The sequence below is a fragment of the Chroicocephalus ridibundus genome, chromosome 4, assembly GCF_963924245.1.
Source record: "Chroicocephalus ridibundus chromosome 4, bChrRid1.1, whole genome shotgun sequence".
NCBI classification, from domain to species: domain Eukaryota; kingdom Metazoa; phylum Chordata; class Aves; order Charadriiformes; family Laridae; genus Chroicocephalus; species Chroicocephalus ridibundus.
The window spans coordinates 54,041,701-54,059,241 of record NC_086287.1 but is presented as its reverse complement, the minus strand read 5'-3'; the positions used below and the strand labels follow the sequence as shown (position 1 = coordinate 54,059,241).

At 45.1% G+C, this 17,541-nt stretch overlaps 1 protein-coding gene across 1 annotated transcript in view; it reads left to right on the top strand.

Moving 5' to 3' along the window:
• Positions 1-9,344, top strand: part of FBLN5 (fibulin 5) — a 54,342-nt gene extending 44,998 nt beyond the window's left edge. Inside the window, exon 11 of the mRNA XM_063332556.1 lies at positions 739-9,344. Within this exon, the coding sequence (XP_063188626.1) occupies positions 739-900 (162 nt within the window). The 3' untranslated portion in view covers positions 901-9,344. The remainder of the gene's footprint in view (positions 1-738) is intronic.
• The last annotated feature ends 8,197 nt before the right edge of the window (positions 9,345-17,541 follow it).

Here is a 17,541-nt window from a genome sequence, read left to right as displayed (position 1 = left end):
ACCTTTTCCCCTCATCTGGGTCGATCTGCCGGATGCTAGGGCTCCAAGCAACCAGGATTGTTGCTCAAGTCTGCTAGTTTTCTTTCATTTATTTATCACGCCCCCATTCATTTTCTGATTTTTAAATGCTCATAATCCACTGTTCTGGCCAGGTATTTCAAAGGTCTGCTTCCACTTACTAAAAGACAGATTTTTTCTGAAGTGCCTTCACATATTTAAAGCTCTCTTCAGAGGGTAAGGTTTTGCAATATTAACATAAGCAATTATACAACAAACCCTGATCCTGTTCACATAGGAACATCTGTTCTCCAAGCTCTGTTAACGTAACCCCCTTCTTGGTGTTCGCTGCTTCAAAGTAAGAGTGTTCTTTACATCAAACAAAATATTATCTCACGCACACAAAAAAAGGTGCCACTGCTTGCGCGTACCCTAAATCTATGTTCTCATCTTTTTCCATTTGGACAATAGCAAATTTCTATGTACATTAGCTGCTTTTATGTGCAGGCTCCCAAAGGCTTTACAAACTGTAGAAGGTGATAGTTCATACAAAACACTGAAACAGAGCCAAATGCTGAAATGAAGCTCGCTCTCCCGTGAATTGCAGTAGCTTCTAACAATGCAGCAGAAAACTGTTACTTTGGCTGCTCAAAGACCATGGCCAGTGGTCTCACCTGAAATGACGGTTTTTCAAGAGCTGCTTTTTAAAATCCCACCTGCTTCCTCTTGTCTTGTGCACAGCAAACGGGACCCATCAGTGCTACGCTGGTGATGACCCGCCCCGTGAAGGGGCCCCGTACTGTTCAGCTGGACTTGGAAATGATCACCGTCAACACCGTCATCAACTTCAGAGGAAGCTCTGTCATCCGGCTGAGGATATACGTATCACAGTACTCCTTCTAAACCTGGAGTTCGTGCCCTGGAAACATTAAAACAAAAGAGACGGTTCCTTCTCTGCAGAACTCTCTCCTCAGAAGCCAGTACGTATAGCAGCTCTAAACCAAACCAGTATTTCCACAGACCCGGTGACCTACACCTGCCTGAGGAGGGAGGTCTCTCCATGCACAGTCCCTGCCAGGATGCAGACATCTGAAGATGTACCGTCAGCAGATCCCCTACGATTCTCTCTGTGGTTATGTATTTTAAGGACTCTTCTTTCCATTGTAAACACTTCTAGGGTATGAGTCTATGTTTGAAAGACTGTGAACCTTTGTAGCTCCAAGGCTGCTTAGCAAAAAGCACCAAAGAAACTGAGGAAAAAGCTGGCTTTTGCAATCTTGCCTTTTTTTTTATTTTTTTCATTGTAAATGGAAAGCAGACAAACAAGCAGAAACACAAACAAAAAGCCACCTATTGAAACAAGGGATCTCAGAAGTGCTAACTTACATTCCCAATTATCTCTGGAATTATCAGTCAGGCACTTTGTCTCAATTCACCCTGCATTTGTCTTAGTTTCACCTGTTTTTTTCTTTGATTCTATTTTATAGTTAAAAATCATTGTAAATTCATTCCAAAATACATGTTGTACTATGTAATCTTCTACTTTCTAACAAAGCGTCACATGTTTGGGTTCCTTCCTGTATTAAATCTTTCTATATAACAGAGTTCACAGAAATCTATCACTGGTTGGTATGTTTTACAATGTTTAGGGTGTTTTATCCTTATTTACACCCCGACTCTTTGACACAGCCCTCCACTGCCAGAATAGTGTCCAGGGACTTTAGAGCAGATGAGAATCAGAACTTTATCTTTCCCTGAGTGTGCTAGTTGCAAACAGTTTGTAATGGTTATAAGGTAGTGGTACTAATTGTAGTTAAGGCTGCAATTAATCTCCTGGTCAAGGACCACTCAGCTCAGACCCGTCCAAATTCCTTCAGAAAAAAAAATGAATTGTTCTGTTCATGCACAGTCTCTCTCCTACATTCCAAACACCGGGGAAAATAAGCTGAAAAGAACTTGGACTTATTGTTTGTGCCTCTGCCACAAAGCAGACCCCCACTATACCAGTACCCAGACCTCAAATGACGGGATCCCACAGTTTCCATAGGCAATGTCTTCTCAGGTATAACTGCTGTAACCAAGAGAAAGTTTCTCCTAAAGTCTAATCTGAATCTCCGCTGTTGTAATTTCAATCCATTGCTTTTTAGCCTACTTCCAGTAGAAATAGAGAACAGTTTATCTTCCCCTTTGCAGCAGTCTTTAACATGTCTGAAGACTGTTGTCATGTCTCCCCTCAGACTGTTTCTCTCTAGTCTAAACAAACCCAATTCTTTTGGTCTTTCCTCATACATCACATTTTCTGGACCTTTGATCATTCTTGTTGCTCTCGCCTGGATTCTCTCCAGTTGGTTCACATCTTTCTTCAAGTGCAGTGCCCAAAACTGTGAAAAGTATTCCAGCTGAGGCCTCACAGTGCTAAGCTAAATCGATATGTATGTTTAGAAGTTTGAAAAAAAAATAATAAATAATTGTATAGTTTGGAGGTATAATGCTCACCTTGTTGAAACCACTGGCAGTTTGGTCTTTTGTTTTAGTAGGGATGAGGGTTCATACGCCTCGTTCTTAAATTTCTCTGAAGCAAGCTCTTTTGCTTCTTCCCCCTGCTTTTTTCTTATTGTCTCATTTGCTCTTCAGCATCACCAGGGCAGGAAAGATAACCTTTGCTTTGTCTTTTTGAGGGCTGGAAGTGCTTAATGCTACTCGGGAAAAGGAGTTTATGAAGATTATAACGCAAGCAGGCTGGAGCATAACAGAAGCATTATGTGGGGTATTCATTAAAGTAGAGTATTAAATGGGAGAATACAGACTCAGAAAGTTACCACAACACAGGCTGCGTGACACAATCTGAAAATTGACCCTCTTGTTCCTAATAAGCTTTGTGAGTTAGCCTGGAGTTGTTTTTCCCTTGCTTTAGTAGAGACTCTGCTCTTTTTACTTGTACTCAGCTTGAAGGAAGCCCTGATGCAATGGCTCACAGCAAGGAAATGCTGAGCTGAGTGTGCTTAACAGCTTCCATTTCTATACAGTTTAAAGTTTTCTCTGTGCTGCTACAGTGTCCTGGGATCCTGTGGCTCAGAGCTCTGTGCACAGGCTGTCCTTTATTGTAGAAACAAAAAGGCTGGAGCCTGACTGCAGGGTTTAGTGGGCCAAGTTGAGGGCAGGACGCCAATGACTTTTGTGAGTAGCCGACTTGGAGGAGATAAATGTAGAGGAAACGTGCAGAGAAATATCAGAAACAAGAATGTGTTTCCTGAATGTATCATGGCTCATCGTACACCACAGTCTTGGAGGGGAAGAATAGAGATGACCAGGAAGGAGGAATGCTAGTTTATAACCGTGGGGCTAGAAGTGCTCATGTGTCCCAGGCGATGGAAGTGAGACGTGGGAAACAAGTCGGCTCTGGTGGCCCAGACAGCAGACAAGGGGCAGGCAGAGCCTTGCATTAAAGATGTTAAACTCTCAACATACTGAAAGTTTTCCCAGTGCTTAAAAGCCCCCTTTGCCCCCTTGTGTGCCCCTATGTTATGGCTTCTTCATGTCCAGTTGAGGAGTCCTCTCTCTTCCTGCCATCACATCACCTTCTGGAGAGGAAGCGCGCCCTTGTTAGACGTCAGACAGCTTCTCACTTCTGGGCTGTTCTCCCATGGCCCCCACATACCAACCTGATTTAACCCTAATTTAGAAACATCAAAACCCAGAGGAATTCCATAACAAAACACTTTGTTAAAAGAGTAGAGCTTGAACGCTTGGTTTTAGCAGGGTCCAGCAAGTACTCATAAAACAATATTACACTTTCTATATAAACATTCTGCGCCTTAAAAAAAAAAAGTGAAAAGTCTGGAAACAAAGGAATTCAGCCACTTCTCAACCGCCATAACATCTTTCATCACTCACTATCACTCCAGCCAACTTTAACTTTGCCAAAATATATGCCAATCTCAAAATAATAAATTACTAGCAGTTTATAACATATAAACTCTCCATTTCCTAGTCAGGGGTCTGTTTCCAACAGACCATTGCAGGCTCGTATATTACAGCAATTCCCACCAAATGAAAAAAAAAAAAAGGGGGCTATGCATGTCAGGTTTTTACAGCATGAAAGTTAAAAATGCAAACTTGCAACTGCTGTATACATTCACATTCTCCTTTGAGGCCGGGCCTCCCTAAAAGCAGACAGAATTCCAGGTCTGCTCAGAAAATGATTCTTTATTCCAACCTATTGCAGAGGATTTTCTAACACAGAGAGTTTTACCATATGGTTAATAGACAGTGTTCTGGAGGGCACTGACCCTGGTCTGGGCACGTGTGGCTTCCCTCCAGCTCTGCTCCGACACGCTCCTCGCTTGGGGCGGGAGAGCCGTTCCCTGGCCGAGCTGGGGTGGGACACAGCTCTTTGCCCCTCCTGCCTGTCTGCCATCAGGTCTGTTTAAACAAAGGTCCTCCGGAGAAAGATTGCCTCTCACTATGTGTTTGCACAGCACCCATTGCCAGTGCAATAATTGGAATAAAAGTAAACAAAAGCAGAAACGGCAGTAATCTTTGATACAGATCACAGTGATTGGGAAGGAGAATCTATTCTGATAAATGAACCCAGCGACTCACGCTAGTCAGGTTAGGTGCCAGAGGTCGAAGAATGGCAAGAGATGAATCATCCAAGAGATGAATGTGTCCTATCATCTGGCTTATTTGACTTTGAGGTGTTTTTAGGGGATTGACTTTTTTTGAGACAGACAACAAAATGTATTTCATCTATGAGTTTGCTGGATCCCACAGAATCACTTTTCAACTTGTGCTTCTCTGACAACAATAACTTTATTGAGAATAAGTAAGCTTCTTTGAGTATCTGGTCACCGAGCATCACCGAGTGGAGTCTCCAGGGCCATTCGCACACAGCTTTCTCCTTTTCAATTTGGGGGCCTGTACTCATATTTACCTTTTTTTGGCTCAGCTTTTAGAAGAGTAAACTTTCATTGTTTCATAAACATGGTATCAGCATCAGTTGAACTTACATATTCATTTTTCTCTGTCTAGAGCAAGCAGAGCAATAGAATCAGTACAGTTTGTGGTCATTCAAGTTCTCCAGTCTGGCTTATTCGCAGAATATGCTACTGAATGTCTTCTGTAGTGTGTAGCTGTATTAGGACCCACTGTTCTAAGATGTTAAAAAGAAAAAAAGGAATAAAAGTATGCCCTAACATTATTCAAGCCTGACAGGCACTCTTGTTAAAATAAATCTCTATCCTGGATGGACAAAACCTTCAGCTGCTGCTAATTTGCATGACTGCTGCTCTTTAATGGAAAGATAAAAGTCATCCTTAGGACCTTCCCTCTGTGTGTGTAATGCACCGTGCATGTATATCTATACAAGGAGAATTTACAGAAGCTAAAACTAGTTGTGGTAGCGTGGCTCTGCCTTTGGAAGTCAAAGAGTTGCAAGACAACACGGCACAAGCAAATTGTGTTTCCTCATCTGACGCTAGTGCAGACAAGTGGTTTACACCCATCACATTTTGTTGTTTTAAGTCTCTGAACCAATTTTGAATAGCTCAGCCCCAAAGCAGGTGCCATGCATGAAGACTGAGGCTGATGGTCATAACTTTCGGGGATTCCGCAGAAAGCCTGCCCAGAAAGGTGACCTGTGCTGACGGGTCAGTGCCGTAGGGAGTGTAATGGTCCAGGGGTATTTGCGCAGGGACGTTTCTGATCCTGCAGCTGCCTCTTTCCTCGCCTGTTTCAGTGTAGAGTGCATCTGCTGTCTGTAAGCGTGCACATCCGAGGTGGAAATCTCACCTGTTCCACTTCTGAGTTCAAACTTCTGAGATCCCTCTAGTGGTTTCCACTGGCCAAACTGATCCCGCCCCTACCCACCCCTCCCCCCCGCCATGTAACTCAACTAATATTGGTGAAGGCACACGAGGGAGTCTGGGGACAAGGCAGATAGATACACTTGTACACCAGCAAGTAAATAATGATGCAGTAACCTTGGTGTAAGAATGGAGGAAAGTAGCTGGGTAGCAAAGGGATCTTTAGAAAACACTTCAGTGACCAAAAATTCCTGAAATGTTCAATCTCTTTCAATTGAGAAAGCTGGGGAGGGGCTGTTTGCGAGGGCATGTAGCGATAGGACGAGGGGCAATGGTTTTAAACTAGAGCAGGGCAGGTTTAGATTAGACATTAGGAAGAAGTTCTTTACAATGAGGGTGGTGAGACACTGGCCCAGGTTGCCCAGAGAGGTGGTGAAGGCCCCATCCCTGGAGACATTCAAGGCCAGGCTGGATGAGGCTCTGAGCAACCTGATCTAGTTAAAGATGTCCCTGCTTACTGCAGGGGGGCTGGACTAGACGACCTTTAAAGGTCCCTTCCAACCCAACACATTCTATGATCCTATGAATTCCCTTTTGTATCTCAGAAGCCACTCATTCTCCCTTTTGATTTTGTCCTGGACAAGTGATCTCATTATGGTCACGCACTGCAAGCACATGCTGAGTGAGCTCCACTTCTCCTCCGGCACCACATAACATTTTTCACTTTGCTTTCTGGAGATCAGTTGTAGGCTATGTGTCTCTTCTAGGCTCTGACTGACCTCGGTTGCTTTTCTCATAGCCAAGGCAGATCATGCCAGGTTCCTCTGCACCCACCATCTGTACAACAAGCTCTTCATGTGTCTCACTGGAAATGCAGGCACTGCTGTTGGCCCATCAGCCGCTTTTGTACCCCTCTCCCCCTGCAGTGTCGGTAGGCACCCTTACAGCAAAGTATTAGGTCTGAATGGCCGAAGGGATCACGCAGCCTGCTGGCAGAGCCTGGCTTCAGGAAGAAGATTAAAAAAAAACAACCCACAAGCCCCCAGTTTTGAAGGCGATAGATGCTCTTTTAGGTCCTGATGAATCACTTTTCTCCTGAAATTGCGTCTACATCATGCTGGCTTGACAGTCTCAAGGCTTTTCAAGAAGGACATGCTTATGCAATACATCTTTAGGCTCTTCACACTTTGATGGGGTTTTCCCAGTTTGCAGACGGAGTATTTGGCCCAGTCAGAGAGAGTGCAATGTGATCACCCCGAAGCTGAAGTCAGTGATCACCTTACATCAGGTCTGGATTTAGCCGAGTTTTATTATAAGCCTCGAATCTCAGTGTCAGTGGTATAAATGTAAACAGATCTGTATTATTTTGACAGTAGAGCTGAAAGATTGTTTCCAGTAAATAAACAGTAGTATGATTGCAGTATCTCTTTCTCTGTGGGCACTGTCTTTGGGTACTTTAAGATTTCTTGAGATATCCTTTGGCACTTCAAAATTTCCTCTGCTATTTCAAGCTATTCATTGATGTGTTTCCGTGAGTGGTTCCTCGTCCCTGTTCTTCAAAGGTCAACGCAGGCACTTGACTCTACATACTGTTAAAACATCAACTATACCCAAGCCTTTGCAGAGTCATGACTCATGCATCGTTCATAGGAGTCGGTCCTCTCTGTAACCTATAAGGAATTACGTTGACTTCCTTGAGATTCTGCAGTGTTCAAAGTAATGCATGTGCTTGTGTTTTTCAAGACTGGGACCTTAGTCTGGAGACTGTTCATCAGCAACTTGCTGCAAATGTTCTGTATTCAACATGTGAAATCATAGCTACAAAGGTTAGTTTTGACAAAATCCTCAAAATATATGGTGCTTCCTGGCTGCCTACATATAACGCACACACAATTCAAAAGTCCAGCACCAGAGTTCTCCAGTGTTCATAAGAAATCATTGTTTTTAAGAAACATTTTGGTCAGTAAACTCATTTTGTAGATTATGTGAAATGCAAACAAAAAGGCTGCCAAGATTACACAGATTTGTGATTCAAATCAGTATCCCCAAGAAAACCTGAATGGAGTTCATAATTTTAAAAAGTTCCTTTGGACTATGACATCTGATGCCATTCAGGGAGAGGAAGGGGACAGAAAAACTGCCAGCTTCTGAAACAGCAGCTATTCTACCGAGATCCTGGGGCTCCTGCAGCAATCAAACACCCGTCAGCCCAAGCCTCCACCCCAGCCCAGTGAGGAAGGCGCAAAACTCATAGAGACATGTCCTCGGCTGGAGGAGAGATATCTTCATTGGCTTCTTAATGATGTCAAGTGGCGATCTGCTTCATAGCATGTATAAAATTTCTCATTGTGTTTACACATCTATGGAAAATTTAAAATGACAGGACCAAGCTGTTGCCTACCACATGCACACTACCTGCAGCGAGCTCCAGCAAATCCTGCTGCCATTCCCCAGGGCTGTGCTCACTTAGAATTACCCGCTCTGATTTGGCCTGAGTTATGATGGTGAAAATGACAGCATTCGGTTCACACCAGTGTAAAGTCATTCCCATAGATGGAAAAAAAGAGAATTATTGAGGGATAAAATTACAATTGAACCAGAAAGTTAATAAAAAAGAGCTTGCTCGTTAGTTAACCTTCAGTGCTTTGGTTATGATGTCATTGGTAAGGAGAAAAATAATCAACCACAAACCCAAAATATTAAAAAGGAGATTATCTCCTTAGAAAGATAAATGCCCATGTAGCCTATAAATAGCTCTGGAATGAAGACATCCCACGCAACATCTGGAAAAGGAAGAATTCACTCCTCTACCTCCAGCATCCCTGTCTCCCACCATCAGGATTAAGCACAGTTGATCCTTACTAGGATACAGCCACAATGGCTGGATGACGGATGGGCCAAGGAAGAGGCAGCCATGGCCAGAGGCAAGGGAAGGACAAACCAAGGTAGTGTAAAAGTACGGAATGCTCCCAGTGTGCAGGCTCTCTGAGACAAGTCTCTCTCTTGCTGTATGAAGCTTTTTAGCTTTGCTTGGGCCTTTGAAAGACAGAAAATTTCTAACAGTCACTTCAATAAAAATAGGAAGGCAGCATTCATGGGTTTGAATAAAGCATCAGTTTTCAAAAAAATCAGGCAGCTTGGGCCAACCTGTCACCTAATGAGATGCACCCGACACTGGTAGCCTCTAAGTACAATTTAAGGTGTAGCACATATAACACCACCTCATACCAACAGTTTCTCTGCAACCAGTAGAGGTGCAGGCAGAAGGACTCGCTGCCCAGCTCGATGGATGCACCACACAACTTCTGCTTAAACAGTCATTTCCCTAACTCTTACTTGCAGGCTGTCCAGATTAATAAACATGTTATATTTTGTAGTCTTCATTCATTTCAGAAGAATAATACTGTAATTTAAAATGGATGGTTTCAATGTCCCTCGTCCTGCCCCTTTAACCTATAACCATTATTTCATTTGTAGCAGAAAATGAGCTTTTAATTCTTGTATTGTTTTGCAACTTGTGAGCAAGTTACATTGAATACACCAGTAGGGACTACTTTAAAGCTTTTTTAAAATAAAAAAAAATACATTGCTAACAAAAATTATATCATTGCCTTGTTTAGTGATGATCACAAGATCATTGCAAGCATTCATGCCAGAATCGTGTCACCCCTGTGGAAAGCAAGTTGAATGAGGATCAATGATACTGGTAGGTCTATTGCTCATGAACACTAGTAACTTATATACAGCAGCAGAGAAAACTTCAAAGCAAAATACAATTAATTCTCAGGAGGCTAATTTTCTTTCACAGTTTTTATGTTGTAAACTTGCCCGTACTTGGAGGTACATGTGTGTATTTTACCTTCATTTCCTGCTGGGTTTATGCATGATAAGGCTCAAATTAACGTTTTGTGTAATGCTACTTTATCTGTACCAGGAGCTGGATGTAGCTGAGGCACGTCTTTCCCCTGAAACTCCACTGAAGGCTGAAGCAGGTCATAGCTTCTGATGGTGGGGATGGCTCCCTTGACCTGTTCCCCCAAGTCCCAGCCATGCGTTACCCAGCCCGTGTTCGGAGGGTGTAAAGGAAGGCGTATGGGCTGCATGCTGCAGTCTTGGAGGGGTTCCTGGAGGATGCCAGGAGATGAGCTCTCCTCCCAGCCTGGTGCAGTGCCACTCTCCCAGTTGCCCTGGGTCTTGGAGGCACAATGTGGACCAGTTGAAGGCAGAGCTTTGTGCAGTGAACATGAGGCTATGGGCAGAATTTGGCTTAACTCTGCAGAATAAACTTGTCTCCTTAATAAGAAGTGTTAATGTTAGATAGACTGAACTGGTTTCCTCGTACATAAATCATTAACTAGTAGCTAGTTCTCCCTCCCACCTGCTTGTGACTTCAGTAATGCTATAAACCAAGAAAGGTTTTTCCACCCACACCATACTCAAATGACCCATGCCTAATGAGGTTTGGCTCTTTGTTGATTGGGTTTGTGTTTTGCAGGTGGAATGTTCTTATTTCAGCAAATCACAAGGGCAGCCAAGCTGGGCTCTGTTTCGCTTTGTGGGAAGTGAATGAACTTATGTCACACAGTTGCTCTCGCATTCTCATCACTCAAATAACTCATGGCAGAGGTGAGGTAGGTAACACACCATTCACAGGGCCTGTGATGATTTACATACCACTCAGAAAGCCGATAAAGATCTTTATAGCTGTTTTGTGCTCAAGGGAACTGCCGCTGCTCATTTACAGTATCACGAGGACACGGCAGTTCCCTCCACCACGCTGCAAACACATTAATTCTGAATCACACGCTCCATAGAAATTACCCCAAGATGAAACGGGCACACATGCAAAGAGAAAGAGGAGAGGCCAAGTGCAGGAATCCTGCGCTGCAAAATTTCAGGAGAAGCGAACGGCTCTCTAGAACTGCTCCAAGAAAATGAGAAAGTAGCTCTGTGACCTATGACCAAAGACTTCTGGTTCTTCAGTCCCTATCTGTGTGCCATAGTGAAAGTGGCCTGACCAGTGAAGCGATTGAACGGCTGGGCTTTCTACTCACTTTGATGGAGAACGGACACTTTGAGAAAAAAGTTGCTCCAATTTATCTGTTGGCATACATAATCTGAGGTTTCCAGACCTAAGTCACTGCATCCTTCTTTCTCTAGCTGCTTACGGTCTGCTTTTCATGTTGTTCTTCTGATACATAAGAAGGACAAAGACCTGTTGGAGTGGGTCCAGAGGAGGCCACGACGATGATCAGAGGCTGGAGCACCACTCCTATGAGGACAGGCTGAGAGAGCTGGAGTTGTTCAGCCTGGAGAAGAGAAGGATCCTGGGAGACCTTATTGTTGCCTTTCAGGGGCCTACAGGAAAGACTCCTTAAAGGGGGCCTACAGGAAAGCTGGGGAGGAACTCTTTATCAGGCAGTGTAGTGATAAGACAAGGGGTAATGGTTTTAAGCTGAAAGAGGGGAGATTTAGATTAGATATCAGGAAGAAATTGTTTACTGTGAGGGTGGTGAGGCACTGGAACAGGTTGCCCAGAGAAGCTGTGGCTGCCCCATCCCTGGAAATGTTCAAGGCCAGGCTGGATGGGGCTTTGAGCAGCCTGGTCTGGTGGGAGATGTCCCTGCCCATGGCAGGGGGTGGAACTAGATGATCTTTAAGGTCCCTTCCAACTCTAACCACTCTATGATTCTATGGCACATGCTGTCATGTTTTTCTTAGATGGGATTGCACACAGGACTGACCAGTGTGACCCCCTCCCCTTTTATTGCACTTTTTGCAATGCAAGACCAACCTGCTCTGACAGCACCCTCACAGCCAAGGGTCTCTCCATTCCACAAGAGCTCTGCAGATAAGGCAACAGTATCTCCGGAGCTGACTCACAAGTGTGGACAGAAGGAGGCTGTCCTTTCTCTTCCGTCAGTGCTGTCCTGCCAGCTGTAAAGGACACTGTGCTGCTGGAGAGATGGGGTTTGGCTGGGCTGTAAAACTGATATCCTGCAGGGATTTAAACTCCTGCTGCACTTCCTTAAGGGTGAGCTATGAATCGTATTTCCTTGAGAAGTCCCACGAGCTGTATTCTGTGTACCAGAACCCCTGCCTCCTCCTCCCCTCTCTGTTTTTGGTGGCACCAGTTACTCCTTGGACCTGCAGGTGCTGCTGAATGCTGTTAAAGTGTCCTCCGTGTCAGCCTGCACATAGCCACATTGGCGACGGAAAAAATGAGCCCTGCGTGGTTTTTGCAGGAAGCCGGATGGCAGCTCCTCGTCTCCTACAGGTGAAGGTTTTCTCACACCAGTAACTCATTAGGGCAGCGTGTGTGAGCTCAGCTCGTTCCCACTGATGCAAGGATTCACAGTCTGTGCCCCTGTTCGTGAGGACTGTCCCAAATGGCAGCTGATTGCTGATCTTTAATGGCACCCCTGCATTTCCATTTTTTCTCTTTCTAGCCTGTGTTACTTCTCTGTTCCTGGACTCTTGCACAGCTCAGTCACCACACCATTACAGAATGATTGCCAAGGCCCCCTAAAATCCAGTACCGATCCATCTGCCTGCTAATAAAAATCCTTGTCAGTCATGGGATGACCACATCAGTTTAATCGAGGGAGCAGCCAGCGTGTTGGCTGAGAAACACCCAGTTAGGTTTCCGAGGACCTTGAAGAACTAGCTCAATAAATCCTTGCTTGCTTGAATGAGTGCACCTTCCATCTCCCACCACATTTTTCATTATGTCACTTGGATACAAATGCACGTGTTTTTAATATGAAGTTAATCCCTGAGCTGCAGTGAAATGATTAACCCTTTGCCCCTGAATTCCTTGCTACCATATGATAGACCTCTTATGGAGCTAAGAGTAAAAGCAATAGTGACAGCTGAACGTAACACTTGAGGCGAGGGGATATTTGCTCGCCATGGAAGGCTAGCCTTAGTCATACACATAAAAACTTTTCGGCTTGGGGAGCACAGGTAAACAACATGGCGAAGCTCCTGTCCCCTGCAAACAAATATTTGTACCTACAATTATTACTGCTGACTCAGGTTTCTTGAAAATAATCTGTCAAGAAAATACTGTAGAGAATAAACATCCTGCAGTTTGCAGCTGTTAAACTTTCTGTTAACACAGGTTCGTGACGCCATTCAGCTTGGGTGAGTTGTCCCAAGAAGGTAACCCACTTCAGTTTGTTCCGTGAAGCGGTCTCTGAAGAGCTGCGTGTTCTCCCCTCTCTGGATAGTTACGCATATAACCAAACATGAGTTAAATATGCATAATTCCCTGCCTTGGGGTGAGGGCGCATCCTTTTTCCTGCCTGAAAATCTCTACTGGTATCAGCCAGGGTTGTGGCTGCAGCACATTTGCTTCCCAGTGATCCTGGGTGCACTGGTGAGGAGCTAGCAAAGTGATGGCCAGGAGAGCGGGCAGCAGGTGGGCTGGATGTTGGTCTGTTTGGGAACATGGCCAAACACCCTGCAGCTGGGCAAAAGCATTGAATTAGGGTGGAGTGGGCTGGTAACCACTGTTTCTAGCTATGCTATTTCTCAAATGGTTTTAAGTACCAAGCCAAACTGGCCTGTTTCTGCCTCCTTGCCTTTCCCTGAGGGACAAGCCCAAAGCTTTAGCTGGAAGGTCAGCATGTGTTCTTGTTTTGACTGGAGCAATTTGAGATGGAAGAACAGCTTTCCAGCTTCTGTGGGTGACCAGTTGCTGGCCTCCATGGATGTTCTTTCCAGCTCCCTCATGTCCATAGGGCCGGCAGCCTTTAAAGTGTGGTGAGGACAGTCTGAGAGAGTTGGGGCTGTTCAGCCTGGAGAAAAGGCGGCTCCGGGGAGACATTATAGCCCCTTTCAGTACTTAAAGGGGGCCTACAGGAAAGATGGGGGCAGACTTTTCAGCAGGGCCTGTTGTGATAGGACAAGGGCTAATGGCTGTAAAGTAAAAGAGGGAAGATTTAGACTAGATATAAGGAAGACAATTTTTATGCTGAGAGTACTGAAACACTGGCCCAGAGAGGTGGGAGATGCCCCATCCCTGGAAACATTCCAGGCCACGTTGGATGGGGCTCTGAGCAACCTGATCTAGTTGAAGACGTCCCTGCTCGTGGCATGGGGTTGGACTAGATGGGCTTTAAAGGTCCCTTCCAACACAAATCATTCTGTGATTCTATGATTCTGTGATTTCTGGGATGGCTTTTTGCCCTCACCCTTATTTTAAGAAGCAAGGTAAATGAGGTTTGCTTTCACCTGAAAATAGAAGAAGAAAGACAAAAAAGAGTTTTATAACTGTAAGCAATACACAATTTTTATGCCTCACAAGTTTGGCCTGTTTCTTGACTCAGTCCCTTTTGGGAAGGACCTTGTGTGTGTTGCCCTTGCTCTGTGCGTGGTGACACCTGGCTGGCCCCTGCATCCTGGGGAGAGGAACATCTGCTCGTCCTTGGGCAGGCCTGTGTCTTTTTTTGGGAGAGAGGCCAACTCTGAGGCCTGGAGCAGACCCCAGAGAGACGATGGCGTGAAAACACAGGGCAGAGCAGCGGCACCTGGCCCTGAGGTCCCGAAGAAGGGATGGGAGGACAGGGGCTGAGCAGGTGTTTGGACATCTCCTGTCCCTGGGTTGACTGCCTGCTCTGCCCTTTGCTTGGGGAGCAGAGAGGAGAGCTCCTGAAGGACTGGGACGACCTAGAGAGCTGCCTCTCATCATCTCTTCCACGTTGAAAGAGGCATTTCTGGGCAGCATCACAGGCAAGTGGGACCGCAACAGTGTTTGGGGAGATACCCCAGAGGCACCCCAAGAGGTGGCACCATCCCAGCCTGGTGGGAGAGCACTTCCTAGGGATACTGGGCTTCACAGACAGCTGAGGAGCATCCCCCGGGTATCAGGAAAGGGCTGCTCCTATGGGGTTTTCACTGGTAAGAGAGGAGAGAGAGAGGATAAAGAGAGGGGTGATGGTCCCCAGCTCCCCACAGCCCTGGTGTCCCGCTGGTCCCTGTCCCGTCCCCAGCCTCACAGAGGTGCCTGATGCCCGGGGCTGGGGCTGCCGGGCTCCCTGGCTGGGGGTGCGCAGGGCTGGCCTGCCTCCCCCTAGCCCTTGGCTTCCCCAGCTCCCGCGGCTCCCTGCCAAGTCCCTCCTCACTCCCTTCATGGAGTGGGGGGCGTAGCAAAAACACAGACACGCATTTGTGCGATTCCCTGCGTTTGGACCTCTCTTTCCAGCCCATTTCTAACTGCAGTGCTTAAACCCCACAGATTTTCACTGTTAGCTGGTCGCAGCTATCATTCCTTGACGTGCTTTTGAACCAGATGAACTAAAATAGTTCTGAGATCAGTTATGTCTCTGGCTTGTAAAATGCAATAATTTCTTACTAGGTTATACTAGTCTTTCGTAATTCATTCTTAATATTATTCTTCAATAAAGCTGTGCACAAACAATCTATCCCACAGGAGGAACTTCTGCCAGATCCCAGATGTCAAACACATTTGCAAATACAGGAGTTCGTGACCTTTTATGTTTGCTAATGTGACGCCATGGAAATTATTTATAATAAATAACCGTATTTCAGAGTCAGGTGCTCTATGGGGCCTTTTTCAGTGATACAACAGTCTTTCCTGAAACAGGTCTTTCCTGTTGAGGTTTTTTTTTTTGTTTTTTCTTTTTCCCCCCTAACAATGAAGGTTTGGGAACAATTTGAAACCCTGTTATTGAACTGAGTCCAACTACTAAACTGAAAGGTAGACAGGAACTCAAAGACATCTCAGATTTCAAATCTTTCCTGAAATGAGCAACAGATAAGGTTCTTCCTTTCTCTTTTATCCCTTACCCTGAAAATGCATTTTTCAAACAGCAGACTGCACGGATACAGACAAATACTAAGTATATTGGCTTAAAGCACCAAATCCAACAGGAAACTACTGGAATTGTTTGGATCCAAACGACAGATTCGATATGCCAAGTGATTTTTGCATGTAGCATGCTCATTTTAAAGCTGGGGTAGCACCGTCTGCCCACAGTCTTGCAGGTATAAGAGCTGTAGAAAATATCTGAAGGTCTCAATAGGTTGGTAACATTTAATCTTACTATCTTTTTTCAGCAGGTGTGACAATGTCCTCCCAAACCTGTGCTGGGGTTAAGAGCAGCTGGCTCTTAACAAAGCCAGGCCAGAAAAGGATGCAATTGGGAAACAGTGGAAGGAGCATGCCTTGGCTCCATTTCACCCTTTTGTCAATTGTACACGAAGGTTTATAATGCCTCCTGAGTTTACTGGAATCCATCATCTTGGATTCCTACACAGTAGCAACAGCAAGAAACGCAGGAAACTGCACCTTTTGCTCCTGCATAAATATGCATCCGCAGTCACTCCTGTTTGTCCCTGCAGGCTGAAGCTGATGGCCTCAAAACTCTAGTCCAGGCCCAGCACAGCATCCCGGTGCCTCGGTGTTACCCTCCCAGGAACCTCACCTTGCCTTGGGCTAGTTTGGGGCTGGTTGCCATTTATGAGGCTGAAGGCTGCCATGTAGCTCAGAGGCAATTCCTGCAGCCCGCACAGGTGTGGAGCTGTGGAGAGACAGGACCAAAGCGTTCTGGCGCACGAAGGGTAAGCCCACCTTGGATTTATTTTCAGAATGTATTAACAATGTGTGCGTGTACAAAGAAAATCTGCCTTACAGCATCGGGTAAGACATAACAAGCCAGCAAATCTCTTTTCAAATTTACAGTACATCAAATCTAAATGAGATAAAGAGAGGGTCTCATTTGGACAACAAAGTGCCTCCATGCAATTGCTCCTCTAGGCATCCCAGCAACATTTTCAAAAGATGCCAGACATCGTGCAATAAAGCTGTTCTTCTGCAGTGCTGTGGGAGGAGGCAACTGGCTGCGGTCTCAGATGGTGGACAGAATTACAACGGGTTATGTCAGGAAAACATGATGTTAAACGTGCATTTGAAAAAAGAAGAAAACAAAAAAAAATTAGCGACGGACTGAATTATAGCAGCTTTCTATAATGAAGTGTGTGGACCCCACCCGGCATCTGTGGTAGAGGAGGGAAGGTGTCTGCTGAACCCAAAGGTTATGATGGGAATGGAAAAAGCCAGGCTCCAGCTGAGAGTAGGACAGGCAGGATGAGGAAACAGTTTCATGTTTCTCCCAGCAAAACCTCAGGGGATAAAGATTACTGCTGCAAAAACTTTAATGGTAGTAAAAGCCCCTGGCTGCAGAAGTTGTTTATAACGGAGGTGTATTAGCCGCTTAGAGAATTCAGCAGAAAAGGACTCCAGTATTTCACTGAAATCTAAGTTGTAAAATCCTTTTTTCTCTCTCAAAAAGCCTCTGCGTCAGAAAACTTAGTTTAGTGGCTACACATGGAGTTTGGCTGTGAGACGTTGTATGCTGTGTGTTGGACATGTCCTGATAACGCCCTGCTTTTAGGTCCCGATAGCTGAGCTCATCACTTGGCTATTGCTCTGCTCACTGGATTTTAAGTCTGATCATAAGTACATCACTTTGTGCTAGTTTCTGAAACTAAAATATTTCACAAGCAGCCGTGTTAGATGCTTGCTTGCTCTGAAGGATTCTCAGCAGAGCTGGGCAAGCTATTTGCAATCATCAGCTGCTTAATTGCATTTAATCTTTTGCAAAGAACTTCTAAGCAGTGATGTTTTCCACTCTTCTGCTTGAAAGATACCAGTGTGCTCTATGCAAACATGATTCAAGCTCTGAACCGCTTGATTTTTAACGTGGAAGTTGGC